We start from the raw sequence: 17,271 nt of genomic DNA on the forward strand, positions 1-17,271 counted from the left end.
AATGCACTTGGGAGAAGGAATAAAAGGACTGTTTTCTAACGGGTGAGGATTTAGAAATTGGGAGTCCTCATGCAAAATTCCCTAAGTATTAACTTGCAAAATGAGCTGATGGTAAGGAAGGCAAGTGCAATATTAGCATTCATTTCAAGAGGACTAGAGTATGAAAACAAGGATGTAATGCCGAAGAACTGGTCAGATGGCAGATGAAGTATTGTGAGCAGTTTGGGGCCCTTATCTCAAAAGATATGCTGGCATCGGAAACAGTCTAGGGAGGTTCATGAGAATGATCCCGTGAATGAAAGTATATGGGGGGGGGGGTTCATGGCTTTGAGCCTTCATTTGCTGAAGTTTAGAAGAATTTGGGGGAGGAGAGAGGGGCAGGGGGAATTCCACTGAAACCTATCAAATTTAGAAATGCCTAGATAGAGTGGACCTGGAGAGGATATTTCCTGTAGTTGGGAAGTCTAGGACCAGAAGGCACAATCAGAATAAGAGGGTGTCCCTTTAGAACAGAGATGAGAAGGAATTTCTTTGTCAGAGGGTGAAGAATCTAGGGAATTCATTGTCACTGATGGCTGTTGAGGCCAAGTCATTGTGTATATTTAAAGCAGAGGTTGTTAGGTTTTCATTAGAAAGGGCATCAGAGGTTATGGGGAGGGAGTCAGGAGAATGGGGTAGAGAGGGTTAATAAATTAGCCATGATGGAATGACAGAGAGAACTCGATGGGCAAATGACTTAATTCTTCTCCATCTCTTACTATGGTCTTATTTTCTAATTGTGTGCTATGACAAATTTAAAATCTTAAGTGTTAGATGAAATAACTTACAATACATCAATTTAAACAAGGGAACAAGGAATCATATTCTCCAAATACTAGTCTATATATTAATACATCCACAATCACATTTCCTTGAGGACAAAGTATGAAACACAAGGTTTTTGCAATTATACTTGATCAAGTGCTAGTGTCTTTAGCTGTGTTTGTTTTATGGAAGGGTGGTTGTCATTAATTAGGCATCAGTGTTCCTTTATACCAGCTGTTCTTCAGGGAGTTATCTTTGACCCAGTTGTGTTCAGTTCTTTCATCAATAATCTGTTTACTAATGTCATCCCTTTATCAAATCAGAGAATAGACAGTTATTCATTGATTTCATTCACTCTATTGGAACTTTTCTGAAAATGAGTTGTCCGTGATCTAAATGTCTGGCAATGGCTATTTTGAAGAAGAGAGTATATAATTACCTCCTGAACTTAAAAACAAATTTGAAGATTCATAACATCCATTGACATATTGTAGCAACTCCCTGAGCAGACATATAGGTTTAATTGATGTCATTAAAGTAAATATTAGTTCTTAATTTTTCAGGCAGTTTATTTTATTTCATATCATTATATTGATATTGTATTATATGTCATGATATTTGTCCATCAGTTGAACAGCAATAGAATATTTTCTGGTTTTATGAATGCATTTGATTCACTCTTGGTGGCACAAAATGCACTCTGCAGCATGAAACCTCTTCACAGTCACATTTGATGACAATGGGCATTTTATTTTCTTTTTCATAGTGTGAGGAGCGCAATTCATTTCTAACAAAGTCTACTTTAGTCAGTTTGTACATGATCTATCGCAGATGCATAGGAATGAGGTTTCAGAGCTTAAGGCATACTTTTACTGGGCTTAACTGGGTACTTTTGTTAGTTAGAACATATAGAACATTATAGCACTGTACTTTAGCCCACATTTTGCTGACTTTTTTAACCTACACTAGATCAAACTAACCTTTCCCTCCTGCATAGCTCTTCATTTTTCTGTCACCCATGTACCTATCTAAGAGTTTCTTAAATGCCCCTAATGTATCTGCCACTACCACCACTACTGGCGGGGTGTTCTATGTAGCCACCACCCTCTGTCTTCTATGTGCAAGCCGATTCTGTATCCACACAGCTAGGGTTCCCTGGATCCCATGCCTCTTGACTTTCTGAATGAGTTTGCCTTGGGGACGCTTGTACTGAGAATCATTTTAGTTTTTTGAGCTACTTGCTTATTTGCAAAATTAACTCTTAATATATTGTAAATTAGAATCCAGGGAAAGCAAACATGTATATATTGTTATTATCTTCAACTTATTATGAGCCTAGTAAAAATGCTGCCGCGTTAACTTATGGTAGGAAAACAATAATATTTACACTGGTGAGAATAGCACAGGTGTTTGATGCTTAGAATGTGCAGAGTTAACCATTTATATTAAATTATGCAAATAAACCATCCTAAATGCCCTTAGGAATACAATTGAACATCTGGACTTAATGCATCAGCTAGTACAGTAGATATGTTTAACTTTATATCATTCAAAATACATGTGACTTCATTAGCTTTGTATGATTTTAACTTTATTACTAACTTAAGGAGTGATGTTTGGTTTTTTTTGTTAACCATTATTTCTGACAAAACCTATTATGCTTTCTTGGAAATGACTGTGAACAGCTAAAAGTATGCGTAAATAACGCCTATCCTGGCAGCAGTTGACAGGTTGTTCCATGGAAATATCATGTATTACATTTTAATTTTGTTCAGCTAGCTAGTACTAGTTCAATAATTGTTTTAGTCTATTATGGCAAGTTGAATTAATATCTATGAATAAAGTTCAAGCTGTTAAATTCTTTGTTGCAGTTGTTGAATAAAGTTCATTATTTCATGAAGATTATACTCCATCTGGAGATTTTTTTAAAAAAGCATTTGAAGGTACTATAATAAAAAGGGAAGAATACTGGTCCTTATGTTTCTCAGGCTATATCACATTGGGGCTGGGTAGAGGTTTTTTAAATCAATTCAGCTCTCATAGTCTGTGGGGAATTTTTGTTATTGGCAGTGGTAATCCTGCCTAGTTGTTCTACTCCCGTCTGAGGAATGTGCTGGCCTCTGTTTAGCTTTTACCAACATAGGAGAACTGTGTTGTAGTATAGAACAGGACCCGGCCATTTATTTGCTGTAGATGTAAGAGTTGCTCAAGGTGACTTTGAGAAGCTTGATTTTTATGAAGACGGTCACTTGCATGCATTGATATGTGCGGATTGTTCAGTCAGGTTTGGAAAATTTCTTATCAATTCTTCTAAAATTGTTGTCCTGTGCTCTTGGGGGGGGGGGGGGATGATGTAATTCCTTTATAATCCCATAATACTATTGAATTGAATTGTGCTTTCTTTCATTTTATCCAAGGACAGTGAACCATTTCATTTGCAGTAATTCAAGCAGCAGTCTATTACCACAGTCCTGAGGACAGTAAATGCTTATCCTGTCTATTGCAAGGTCCCATAAATGAGGTTTTCTAAAAAATCAAGACACACAGTTTGCTCTAACAAATCTGAAATTGTACAGGTTTAATCTCCCTCTAATTGTCTGGGTTTAGCCCCCCTCTTGCATACATGTGGTTTTTCTTCAATGAGTAATACTTCTCATCATTCTCAGTAAACTTGGTTTCCTTCCAAATTTATTTGTATTTATTATCAAAGTTCTAAGTAAATTTTATTATCAAAGTACATGTACATCACCATATACAACCCTGAGATTCATTTTGTAGACATACTCAATAAATCCATAAAATAATAACCATAACAGAATCAATAAAAGACCATTTAACAAGGGCATTCATCCAGAGTGCAGAAGACAACAAATTGTGCAAATACAAAAAGAAATAATAATAAATAAGCAATGTATAGAGAACATGAGGTGAGCCCTTTGGTTATGGGAACATTTCAATGATGGGGCAGTAAAAGTGAAAACATTTACAAAAAGCTTTAATCTCTTGGAAATTCTTTCCTTTCACCTCCTTTATAATTTCTTATGTTATTATTGCTTTAGGGAATTGCATTTATTTTTGCTAATCTTGCTACATAGTTGTAGAAGCTATTAAGATCTTTGTCTCACTAATTTACTGTAACATATCTCCATCAATTTTTTAACCACTTGGTGCTTAAACCTCCTGATTCCAGGCCTGCTGATCAATTTGTAATTTTTATAAGGCTCTTCTATTAAAATAAATAAAATACTACTCTCCTTAGTCCACCATGTTTGAATCATTTTTCACATGGAGTTTATATTTTTCTCCATGGAATTTTCATTTGAAAATGCTGAAATAGTTCTTTAAATGCTTGCCATTATTTATCTACTGGAAAACATCTTTATCTCTTCCCAATCTCCATGCACTGCCAGCATAATTGTATTTATTTAGGATTAAGACTTTATCTTGTAACTGATTCTTATCTTGACTGGCTAAGATTTTTCATTAACTCTATCTCAGTACACCATATAGCTTGATGATGCATTATTCCTGAAAATTGTCCTCCAAGCTTTTGGCTAGTTTAATTTGCTGAGTCTCCGTGAAGATTAAATTCCTCTGATTATAACATTACCTTTTTGCTGCAACTTTTTCTTAATTTCTCTCCAATGTTATTGCTGTTGTCAGAGGACTTGTAAAGAAGTTCAGTTATTTTTGTCTCATTTTCTCCCCTCTCCACCCATACTGATTGTACTTCCTGTCCTTTTGTGCCAAAATTGTTCCTTTCCGCTTTTTGTAATCCTTTATTACCGATGTTTTCTTAAACAACTCTTCTTCATTTTGTGCTTTCTGGATGTCAAGTACTTAATTCCGATCTTCATCATAGTATATTTGTGGATACCTCTTAAAACATTCTCAAGGTTATTCCCCATCTGGTTTTGCTAATTTTAATCCTAAGAGCCTCTGTCTCTTGATGGATGCTTGTTCCTAGTTCCAGCTATAACATTGGTTCCTATGTGATAGGAGTATTCACTATATTTGAACATTATTGTATTCTCCAAGATTTCCTGACATAACCATATCAGTGCCCCAAATATATTCTAGTCTACCACCCCTTCCTCTCTTCTCCCTCCCAGCCGCTCCCACCCCCCACATGTCTTTTTCCATGAAACTCTGGCCTATCAGCATTTCCAAACCTTTAATTCAAAGTAGCCTCATTCTGTGCCTGTCTATTCCCAAATCCAAGTCATTACCTGACCGCTGCTTAAATCAGCTTGCCTGCTGCACCATAGTGACTGCAGCTGACTTGAGCTCAATGACAATTGATCTAGTTTGTCAGATGTAGCGAATTACCATATCTAACAAACTGCTGTTGTAACAGAACATAAACATAGTGATTCTGTAGATGCTTTAAACCAGAGTATCAATTACAAAATGCTGGAGGAACTCAAAAATCAGGATCTTGACCTGAAAATAGATTTGTTTATTCCTTTCCGTGGATCTGCCTGACTTTCTGAGATCCTCCAGCATTTTGTATGTGCTATTAAAGCAAAAATGAGGCACCATCATGTTCCCTCTGCCCTGGGAGAGGGTTCCTGGAATGCTTCCTCAGCAACTATCCAAAAGCCTTTGGAGAAGGTTGCTACCTCAGGCGTCATGACCAGGCACTGAAGGCAGTGGCAGAAGGTATGTCCTCAGTCATTAACAACAGTAAGCACCTCCACCAAAGTCCAGTAGCCTTTGTCAAAGCTGGAGACCAACCACAGCCTAAGCCCAGATCACCAGCAGGCTTGCTCATCGCGGTGTCTGACTGGCAACTGCAACTCTATGTTGGCAAGCAATTAAAATTCCCTGACTTCATCACATTCTCATCACTGAGGCCTGACCCGGTCATTCTGTCAGAAACCTCAAAGCACGCGGTCATGGTGGAACTGATGGTGGAACACCGGATTGGGGAGGCGTTTGAGCCAAATACCATGAGCTGATAGACTAGTGCCAGACACGGGGATGGAGGACGTTATGCAAACCTATAGAGTTACCTGCTGAGGTTTTGCTGGCTGCTTGCTGTGCAGAACCTACTGTCTCCTTAGCATTACAGGGGCTGCAAAGAAAAGAGCTATCTGGACTGTCATAGAGGCTGCTGAGTGAACCTCCAGATGGCTATGGTTCAAAAGGTGTAATGCTGCTGGCACACAAGCCAGGACCTGATCAACCCTGGCCCCTGGCTGGGTCACCTGGGCAAGGATGTCTGATGTTTAAAGATCCAAAATACCCGATGTTGCATCACTGTGTCCCAGCACATCCTAGGATGTATCTCAGCATTAGCGGCTATGGATTTTGGGATCTTTCTGATTTCTCCAAACACTCTAAATAGCTCTATCTAACTATGTCCTACTTTCGTTAGAAAATCTTGCTTTACATATTGAATAAATTGAGGCTTCAATTAACTTTTTAATGTCACAATGTTATTTATTATGTATTTAGCTTTAACCAGTTTATCCATGAAGATTTGTTTAAATTACTAATAACTATCCTTCATTCTGCTGTAAATTATTTTTCAAAAAGCGCTAATGAACTAAACTCTAGGCTTTTAGCCATTAAATATAAATATTGAAAGCACATTTCATTAAAATTGCACTTCATTCCAATTCACTTTATGACCATTGAGGTTATTTATTGGTTTACGTGTCTAAATATTTTTTGTTTATATCGGAAACAAATGTTGGGTAATGAATACGCATCTGTTGTGAAAGATTAAATACAGTGATGGAAGAAGAAATTCCTTGTAGATCTGGTACTGTATTAAGCATGTAACAAGACAAAATGGTTTGCTAAGAATTGCAAGGAAAAGACTTTATTTCCAATAAATTAAATCTATTGCTTTGAATTTGAAGTGTAATAATTAATATTACTTGGCTTTAGCCCTTGATATTAATCATCATTGATAATGTATTTCATCCTGTGTCTAGAAACTTCAGACCCTGAGACACCAAAGTTTTGAAGAGTAGATTTTCTATACAGCCTTCTGGAATCTGTAATTAGCAGTGATGGGAATTTTGAAGGAAGGGATTCCCTGGATATGTTTCATAATGTAAACAAAGTGTGGGCAATGTTTTGAATTTTCTTTGGCAGCATTTCGTTAGTTTTCCTTTGACTGTTTTCTTAATAAAACAAATTACTGGCATTAAAAGCCAGCAAACATTGAAAATATGCAGTAATCCAGCATCATGTGTAGTAAGAAAAACAGCTAATTTTTCAGGTCAAACCCCTTTGTCAGTACTGTTTCCATTTGTAAAATCAAATACTGTTGGCACCTACCTGCTTCATTTACAGTAATTCCCATTTTGCAATTTCAGGATATCCGACATCAAGCCAGTGACTTCCCCTGTAAAATAGCCAAGCTTCCAGAAAATAGAAATCGGAACAGATATAGAGATGTCAGTCCATGTAAGTGTTGGGAAAGGAATCTTAATTGCTAAAAAATGTATACATGTAAAAATGATTAAGTTCCTGTATGTTGGTGTTATTGCAATAATTAGGTACACAGCCTTACAGTAAGTGAGTTTCCACTAGGCTTGTCCAAGATTTCGATTTTTGAAATTCTTAGGAAAGAGTCATTGCTTTGGTCAGTTGCACTGTCTATTGTAAACATGAGGATGACATGATTGCATGTCAAGGGATTGGAATCCATCATTCATCAGTAAATTGCTGATTTTGGCAGTGAAAGTCGAGCAATCTGACTATTTTGCTTATAATAAATGCAAAATGTTGGACTTGTAGATGTTTTTTTTCTGGGCCACTGATACAGACACATGAGTTCAAATCACCCATAGCAGCTAGGGAATTCAAATAATAAGATAGTTATGAAGGCTTATTGTGTGTTGGCCTTCATTAGTTGGAAGATTGAGTTCAAAACCTGCTAGATAATGTTGCAGCTCTATAAATCTGGTTTGACCACATTTGGAGTATCGTGTTCAATTCCAGCAGCCTCATTATAGAAAGGATGTGAAAGCTTTACAGAGGGTGCAGAGCAGATTTACCACATGGATGGAACAAAATGGTGGGCTGTGTGAGAGGGAATGCTGAGATTGATATTAGAGTAGGTTAATGAGTCAACATAAAAAGTGGGCTGAAGGGCTTGTACTGCACTGTGCTGTTCTACATTCAGGATTTTAAAGAGCTCAGAAGTAGAATGCCCAGAATGCTGGGAAGACTTTGTATATTGGACAGCATCTTTGAAGAGATGAGCAGATCTCAACAAAGTGTTAGTTTCCCCCTCAGTAACCACAAAATACCAGATTGTAATAATCCATTAGTTCCACTAATAATGCAAAATTTGAATGGGAAGTAGTTTAAATTAAGTTGAACACATACAGAATTACATATATGAATGCAGTCAAGAAATGACATGGGTTTAAAGCTCAGCTGAGAGTTGATTCTCTAAATGTTGAGTAATCTAGCAGATTTTAGTAATCAAATTTGAGATTTGTCTTGATAATGAATTAAGTGGCCATATGTTACTCTTACCAGGCACATACATTTTTCTTAGATAAAATTGTAGGCTATCTGATCTCTCCTTTATTTTCCTTTCCAATTACTGAGATTCAACTATTATTAGCATTCCTGTTGTTTCAGGTATTGTACACAAGATTATGGATTTTTCTGAGTTCAGAATCGGAATAAAGATTTAATATCACTGGCATATGTTGTGAAATTTGTTTTGTGGCAGCGGTATATTGCAAAACATTTCTAAAAAAAACTATAAATTACCATAAGTGTTAAGAAGGCTGTTTAAAAAATCTGTTTTATTAGTCAAGGCACTGAGTTCAAAGTCAAGAGGTTAGGTTGCAACTTTATAGAACTTTGATTAGGCCACATCTGGAGTATTGTGTACAGTTCTGGTTGCTCCACCATGGGAAAGATGCTGAAGGTGCAGAAGAGGTTTATTAGGATGGTGCCTGGTTTAGGGGGCATGTGCTATCATGAGAGGCTGGACAAACTTGTGTTGCTTTTTTTGGAGCAGCAGAGGCTTGGGGGGAGATCTGATAGGGTTTATAGTTTATGAAAAACATAGATAGAGTAGACAGGGTGTATCTTGTTCCCAGGGTTGAAATGTCTAATACCAGAGGGCATGCATTGAAGGTGCAAGGGGATAGGTTCAAATGCAATGTGAGGGTAAGATTTTTTTTTAACTCAGTTGTGGATGCATGGACTGCACTGCCTTAGATATGAGCATTGTGTAGGTAGGAGTGCTTAGTTTTTGTTTTTTTTAAAATGTACTTTTAAGCTGGTTTGGCACAACATCGTGGGCTGAAGGACTGTTCCTGTGCTGTGCAAGTATTTCAAAAAGAGAGGTAGTGTTGTAGGTTCACTGTCCGTTCAGAACTCTTGACGGCAGTGGGGAAGAAACTGTTCCGGAAATGGTGAGTGTGTCTTTAGGCTCTTTTACCCCACAACCTTGATGGTAGCAATGAGAAAAGGGCATGCCCCCAGTGATGGGGCTCCTTGATGAATGCCGCCTTTTTGAGACATCGCCATTTGAAGGTGTCCTTGATGCTGGGGAGGCTAGTGCCCATGATGGAGGTTGCTGAGTTTACAGCTTTCTGCAGCTTTTTCTGATCCTGTGTAGTGGCCCCTGCACATCAGACGGTGATGCAACCAGTAAGAATGTACTCCACGGTACATCAGTAGAAATTTGTGAGAGTCTTTGGGGACTTACCAAGTCTCCTCAAACTCCTAATGAAATATAGTTGCCTTCAGGCCGCCTTTGTAATTTCATCAATACGTTGAGCACATGATAGATCTTCAGAGATGTTGACACCCTTTCCACTGTTGTTCCCTTGATGAGGACTAAGGTGTGCTTCCTGGACTACTTCTTCCTGAAGTCCACAACCAATTCCTTGGGGCATTTGACTTTGCCATCTAATTCCTTCTCTTGCATCCAAATTCAGTGACTGTAACTACTTGCAAACTTTTTAATCACGTTAGAAATATACATGTGGCAAACTAAGGGGAAAGTTGAAGAGTAGAAGCTTTATTAGAAACTTTTTCAATTGAAGAGGATTTTAAATGCAAGACACTGGAGTTTGCAATAAGTTAGAGGTAAAAACAAGGTAGGTGCAGTAAAAAGAAATTAGATAAGTTTGTGGCTTGTATTCAACAATATACAAGAGGCTGGTTATGGAGGGAACAGATGTTTTAACAGGTGATGAACTAAGTTGGGTGAATGTGGACCTATCTGTAGGTCTAACAAAAGACATTTTGATTCCAAGCTCATCAGAGAATTGGTTGGATTATAGCCTCTGGGGCATTGGGAACAGATATGGAGGCAAACTAAGGAAAGGTAAAAACAATAGGGTGATTGTCATGGGGGACTTTAACTTGCCCAATATAAACTGGGACCTTCTGAGAGCAAAAGGTTTGGATGGGGCAGAATATGTTAGGTGCGTCCTGGAGGTGTGTTAAATGAATATGTAGATAGTCCAATAAGAGGAGAGTTGTACTGGAACTGGTGTTGGGTAATGACCCTGGCCAGGTGACTGACCTTTCAGTGGATGAACAGTTAGAGAACAGTGACCACAACTCAAGGTTTAAGATGGCTACTGATAAGATAAGTAAGGGCCTTGTGGGAGAGCATTAAATTGGAGCAGGGCAAATTACGAGAGCATTAGGCAAGAACAAGGGAGAGTTAATTGGGAACAGCTGTTTTTGTACAAGTCGATGTCTGAAAATATGGAAGGTGTTTAAAGACCAGCTGCACAGAGTGCAGGGCAGGTATATTCCAGTAAGACAACCTTGGATGTTGAGAGTGGTGATGAATTTAGTCAAAAACAAGAAGTATGTTTGATTCTAGCTTCCTAAGCTTTACAGAGCCCTTAAGAATTATAACAAAGCCAGAAAAGAACTCGAAGGGAAACTAGGAAAGCCAGGAGGAACCATGAAAAGTCTTTAGCAATTGGGATTGAAAAGAATCCCTAGGCATGCTATGCATACATCAAGAGCAAGAGGATAACTGGGGAGAGGAGAGGCCCAACACCGATAAAGGGGGAAACGTTCACTTGGATGCTGAGGTCCTTAAAGCGTACTTTACAATAGTATTTACCAAGGAGAAGAACGTGGAGGATGGGGAAATCAGTATTGAGGCCATTGAAATGCTAATACATTTCAAAATAAAGGAAGAGATGGTGTTAAGTCTCTTAAAGAGCATTAAACCAGATGTCCCCAGGGCCTGACAGGATATACCCCCGGTTATTGAGAGAGGGAAGAGAAGAGATTAATGGGGCCTTGAGCAATGTTGTTCCATTATTGAAGATGGGAACCAGGGATAACCTGGAAGCTATAGACCAGTGAGTTGCATTGTCAGTGGTAAGGAAGTTACTGGTGAGAATTAGGGGTAGGATTTATGAGCATTTGGAAAACCATGGACTAATTAGGAAGAGCTCATCCAGAACACTTAAGATACATGTGATCCATGGTGAATTGGCCATTTGGATCCAGAACTGGCTTACCCGTAGAAGACTGGGCGGTGGTTGAAGGGACATGTTCTATCTGGATATTTGCTTCATGGTGTTTCTCAATGATTTATACTGGGACCTCTGCTGTTTGTGATGTATATAAATGACTTGGGTGAAAACGTAGTTAGTATGCTTATAGAAGATTGATGGTGTTGTGGCTAGTGTAGAAGACTGGCAAGGAATACAATGGGATATAGATCAGTTGCAGATATGGACAGTGAAATGGCAGATGGATTTTAACCCACCCACGAGTGAGGTGTTGCACCTTTGTAGGTCAAATGTAAAGAGGCAGTACACTAAGGACAAGATTCAGTGTTGATGAGAAGAGGTTGTCCAAGGTTGTTCAGGGAGCTGTGAACTTGGACTCCAAAGTGGCTACACAAGTTGATAGGGTAGTTAGAAAACCATATAGCATACTGCCTTTATTAATTGAGGCATTCAGTTCAAAAGTCAAAGTTATGCTGCAGCATTATAAAATTCTAGTTGGGCTGCATCTGGAGTATTGCGTACAGTTCTGGTTGCCTCATTATAGGAAGACTTTGGAGAGAGTTCAGAAGAGGTTTACCTGGATGTTGCTTGAATGAGAGGGCATGTGCTGTATCGAGAGGTTGAACAAATTTGAGTTCTTTGGAGCGGCTGAGCAGAGATCTGATAAGTGATCATAAAATTATGAGAGCCACAGATAGAGGAGACAGACAATATCTTTTTTTCAAGAGTTGAAATGTCTAATACCAGAGGGCATGCATTTAAGGTGAGGGGGGGTATTTTCAGAGCAGATGTGAGGTGAAAGTTTTTTTACACAAAATGATGGGTGCCTGGAATGCACTGCTGGGGTGGTGGTAGAGGCAGAAACATTAGGAACTTTCAGGAGATGTTCAGATAGGTACATGAGAAAAACAGAAGGATATGGACATTGTGTAGGCAGAAGAGTTTAGTTAAATTAGCTATTTGATTACTAAAATTAGTTCGATACAATATTGTGGGCCTGTGCTATACAGTTATATGTTCTGTTATCAAAAGGTTGAAGAATTGGATTGATGTTAAGGGTGGCAAGGGGAAGGAACTTTAGTAGTGTCTTATGTCCTGCCTGCTACTAGTTCTGAGAAAAGTGCTTAAATGAGAGAATGTGTAAGCTGCTGTATCTAAAAGCAACCTTGCTTAACAGATGTCCAGACATCTTGGTAATAGGACCATAAAACATAGGCTAAATGGGCTAATTCTGCTCCTATCAAGTCTGCTCCGCCATTCCATCATGGCTGATCCCAAATCCCACTCAACCTCATATGCCTGCCTTCTTGCCATAACCTTTGATACCCTGACTATCAATCTTTGCTTTAAATACACCCACGGCCTCGGCCTCCACAGGTGTCTGAGGCAGAGCGTTCCACATATTCGCTATTCTCTGGCTAAGAAAAAATCTCCTTACCTCTGTTCTAAAGGGTCACCCCTCAATTTTTAGGCTGTTCCCTCTAATTCTGGACACCCTCATCATAGGAAACATTCTTTCCACATGGACCTGATTTCACATTCAGTAGGTTTCAATGAGATCTGCCCCTCCCCCCACTTCTAAATTCTTATGAGAAATTTTTCAGTTTTAATTTATATAGCATAAATGAACCAATTACAAAAAGCTAACGGAACTTACAAATGAGCATCGTGTTCTACACTATCATGATTGTTCTCACAGAAATTTAAATATTTTCATGAAAACATGGAAGTCCTTTTTGTGACACTGTTTTACCATCACCTGCCATCAATCCAGCAACACGATCCATGTTTAACCACCCTCCATGGAACAACACAACCTGCATTCAGTGTAGGGAACAAAAGCATTGAATTATAATTAGTGCATGTAAGATTTAAAAAAAAATTCTCAGAACAAAATGCAAGTATCCCATTCAATTATTTTCTCAACTTTTTGCAAGGTACCTTATTGCATCTATTTAGAAACTCCAACTGTACTGCATTTGCCCTTTGTTTCATAGTGAAATAATGAGTTTCTGTTGTATCCAGTAAAGTTTTTTGAGTGAATTTTAGTCCCATAGAAAGGGCCTTTTGCATCGTTGGATCACTCCAGCTACACCCCCGCACCAAACTGACACTCTTCCTCTTGCCTGATGCTCATACCCCTGCATCACTCCACTTTGTTTTGAGTTCTAGCCGCTTCCAAATACCTATTCTTGGCCTGATCCTTGAATCACATCAAACACTTGTACAGGTTAGCTGTCATTTTATTATAATACTGAGGATTTTTTTTTAAAAATTGAATAAAAATGAGCAATGGAATATATTTGGTAAAATAGCTGTAAGTATCTGAATGCCAATAAGAGACATCATAGAAGAGAATGAAAGTAGGACACTAGACAGATACTCAAAGTGTATGTAAGAATACTGGGATAAATTGTGACAAATTTAGATTGCAAAGTATGAGAACCAGATGAAAAAATAATGCATAAGATTTCCAGAGATGACCTAATTAATGAATAGATTGTTGCAGGAAAATAAAACTATTCATATAGGCAGAGTTATAGACATCCGTCAGAAATTGATCTGAGATTTTGCCACAACCCACATTTTTTTGGTTAGTAACTTTTATTTTTGCAGCCAACCTGTAACTGCAATCTGGCTTTAAGTACAAACCACAGAAAATTAAAACGTTTCAAATGTAGGATAAATTTAAATATTAATGTTAGGGCTCAGTTCAACAAGCACAAAAGCCAACTCAAAATGAAACAAAATGACCTGCAACAAAATCAGAATCTGATGTGTAATGTAACAGTATCAATATTAACAGGATCTAAAATTCACTTTGTTAGAGTAACATTGAATTAGATTGTAAATTTGAGGTAAAGGTGGAAACTTTAATCTAGAGGACATATTTTGCATTAGACTACAAAATGGATTAAATTCAAATACACTTAAGAAGTTTCTGCCACTATTTATACAAAATATTGCACTTCTCTTTTCACAAAACCACACCCAACTGGCTAAAAAGAGAAGTGTCAGTTTCATCATATCTCTGAGTTTTTTGAATATATTATGTTAAATTTACAGCAGTGTTTCTTGGCCTGCAGAAAAATTGCAATTTATATTTATGCCTCTGATATGAATGAAACTGAAATTCATAAATGAGGGATTTAACTACTTAATTTTGTTTGGAACCTGATTTTTCTTTCATTTTGTATCTTGTGACTAAACCACTACAACATACAAACTATTTCAAGCTTTGTCTTGAAATAGCTTGTCTGTTCATATTGTTCAAGGCAAAATACTTGTTTCTAACGCATGGCATTCAATAAAGTAAATATTTATCAGACTGTTGTTTAAGAGATGTACCCTTTTGTTACAAATAGTACTTCCAAAAATATATGTAAATATAAAATGCTCATTGTTTTTGTTTCAAGTCGATCATAGTCGAATTAGGCTGCAGCGAGGTGATAATGACTATGTCAATGCAAGCTTGATTAAAATGGAAGAGGCTCAAAGAAGTTACATTCTGACTCAGGTAAGCATTTTTTAAGAATATTGCATGATTGAAAAATTTATAAATGTTGTTTTGTAGCAGAAATTTGTAACAAATTTTGTAGCAACCCCCTCCTTCCTATTAGTAGTTTGCCAGTGAATCAAGCTTGTATGTTTGATATGTATTCATGGATGTCCATTTCTTGCATTTAGTGGAGGCAAAGAGATGCTCAGTGTTTTAGGTTGAGACCTTGCATCAGAACTGTGTAGAGCAGGGGTGTCAAACTACCGGCCCGCGGGCCACATCCAGCTCGTGAAGGGGTCCAATCTGGCCTGCGAGTGACTTGGAGGGAAAAAAAAGTATATTCACGACCATTTATTATGTATCTGTACGGCAGCTGCTCTCTCTCCCCACTCTCTCTCCCACCACTGTCTCTGCCGCCTGCTGCATTGGTTGCTTGTGTGTACTTAGAAAACAATAGGTGGCAGTTAACCACCCGCTGTGCATAAGCACCTATCACCCTGCACTGAAGACCACTAGGGCCCCACTTGCATCATCAGACACAGTATAAACACACAGAGTACTCAGGTAAGTAACACCTGTAGCAAGGCTGAGACTGTTTGCTGCTGTGGTTCAAAATGCTTTACAAGAAAAGAAAAGTTGACATCGAAGGTCGGATATTCAGCGATAAATGGAAAGATCATTTTTTCTTCTGTGAGGTCAATGGCAAACCTGTGTGTCTGATATGCTCGCAACAAGTGGCTGTGGCAAAAGAGTACAATATCAAACGACACTATGAGATGTCACACGGAGAAAAATATGACAAGTACGCAGGACGACTCAACGCAAAAGGTAAACGAGCTTGAAGCAGCTCTGAAAAAACAGCAATCATTGCTCACCAAAAGTCGAGACTCACGATGGAGCTGTCAAGGCCAGCTATATTATCGCCAACAAAATAGCTGCTGCGTTGAAGCCATACTCGGAGAGGGAATTCATCAAAGCATGCATGCTGACGGCGGCTGAGCTAGTGTTCCCTGAGAAGAGACAGGCTTTTGGTAATATCAGCTTGTCAAAAAATACTGTGGCAGAGAGAATTGGGGACATTGCAGGGGATTTGAACAGTCAACTAAAAGACAAAGTGAGGTCATTTATTGCCTTCTCTATTGCAATTGATGAGAGCACCGACGTGACTGATGTAGCTCAATTGAGAATATTTATTCATGGTGTTGATGCATCTTTGACCGTCACCGAGGAGATTGTGGAGATGGTGCCTATGCAATGGCAAACGACGTTTTCTCCAGCCTCGTCGAGGCCTTGGACAGACTGGGGGTTGACTGGAGTCACGCTGTCAGCACGGCAACAGATGGCGCACCGTCCATGGTCGGGGAAAATGGCAGGTGTTGTTGAGAAACTCAGAGAGAAAGTTCAAACAGAGAATCCAGAGCAGGAATTCTGGAATTTTCATTGTATTATACACCAAGAGGCATTATGTAGCAGGAGCCTGAAAATGGACAATGTCATGGATGTAGTAACCAAAACGGTTAATTTTATTAGAGCCAAGGGACTTGACCATCGGCGATTTGACATTCTTTTGTCCGAAAGTAATATTGGACACGGCCTACCCTACCACACTGAAGTCCACTGGTTGAGCAGAAGGGTTGTGCTCAAACGTTTTTTTCAATTACGTGTGGAAATTGGACTATTCATGAACAAGAAAGGGAAGCCAGTGGCAGAGTTGGATGACCCAGACTGGCTTCATGATCTTTCATTTTTAGTGGATATAACAGAGCACTTAAATGTGCTTAATGTTAACATGCAAGGCCACAACAAACTTGTTACAGAATACTACGACAGCATTCGTGCCTTTCAAATTAAATTAGGCCTGTGGGAGATGCAGCTACCCCGGAGCAACCCAGCTCATTTCCCCTCTTTGCAGTCTGTGCGTGTCGCTCATGGGAATAATGACAACATGGACAGGTACAAGGACAAAATATCACGGCTGAAAAGTGAGATTCAGAATCGTTTCCAAGTCTTCACACAGCTCGAGAAGGAATTCTCACTATTTTGCTCGCTGTTTGCTGTCAACGCAGCATCAGATGTAGCGGACGAACTCCAAATAGAACTAATTGACATTCAGTGTAACTCAGCTTTGAAATATAAATTTGAGACTGTGGGTCTGGACTCATTCTATCAATACCTGGGACCGATGTACCCCAAGATGACAGACCTTGCCTCAGAGATCCTTTGCATGTTCGGGACAACATATCTCTGTGAGCAGGCGTTCTCCATAATGAACATTAACAAATCCAAACTGCGCTCGCAGCTGACACACAGACTTCGTAATGACATTATGGAAATCACAACTGCCTAGAAACTGGTCCCTGATGTTGACAGGCTGGTTAAAGACAAAAGATGTCAGGTGTCTGGAAGCAGCAAGTGAAAAATGAGTGACACTGTTCGATGCACTGCGACATGTAAGAAAAATGCGTTATGAAATATGGAGTATCATAATAT

The 17,271-nt window shown here is 38.7% G+C and overlaps 1 protein-coding gene across 1 annotated transcript in view; it reads left to right on the top strand.

Annotated features, from left to right (window-relative positions):
- LOC134342838 (tyrosine-protein phosphatase non-receptor type 1-like) overlaps positions 1 to 17,271 on the top strand; it is a 102,814-nt gene that overhangs the window by 56,240 nt on the left and 29,303 nt on the right. The window contains exons 2-3 of the mRNA XM_063041457.1: positions 7,137 to 7,227; positions 14,699 to 14,799. Of these exons, the coding sequence (XP_062897527.1) occupies positions 7,137 to 7,227; positions 14,699 to 14,799 (192 nt within the window). The remainder of the gene's footprint in view (positions 1 to 7,136; positions 7,228 to 14,698; positions 14,800 to 17,271) is intronic.

Source organism: Mobula hypostoma, chromosome 2 (genome assembly GCF_963921235.1).
Source record: "Mobula hypostoma chromosome 2, sMobHyp1.1, whole genome shotgun sequence".
Lineage (NCBI taxonomy): Eukaryota > Metazoa > Chordata > Chondrichthyes > Myliobatiformes > Myliobatidae > Mobula > Mobula hypostoma.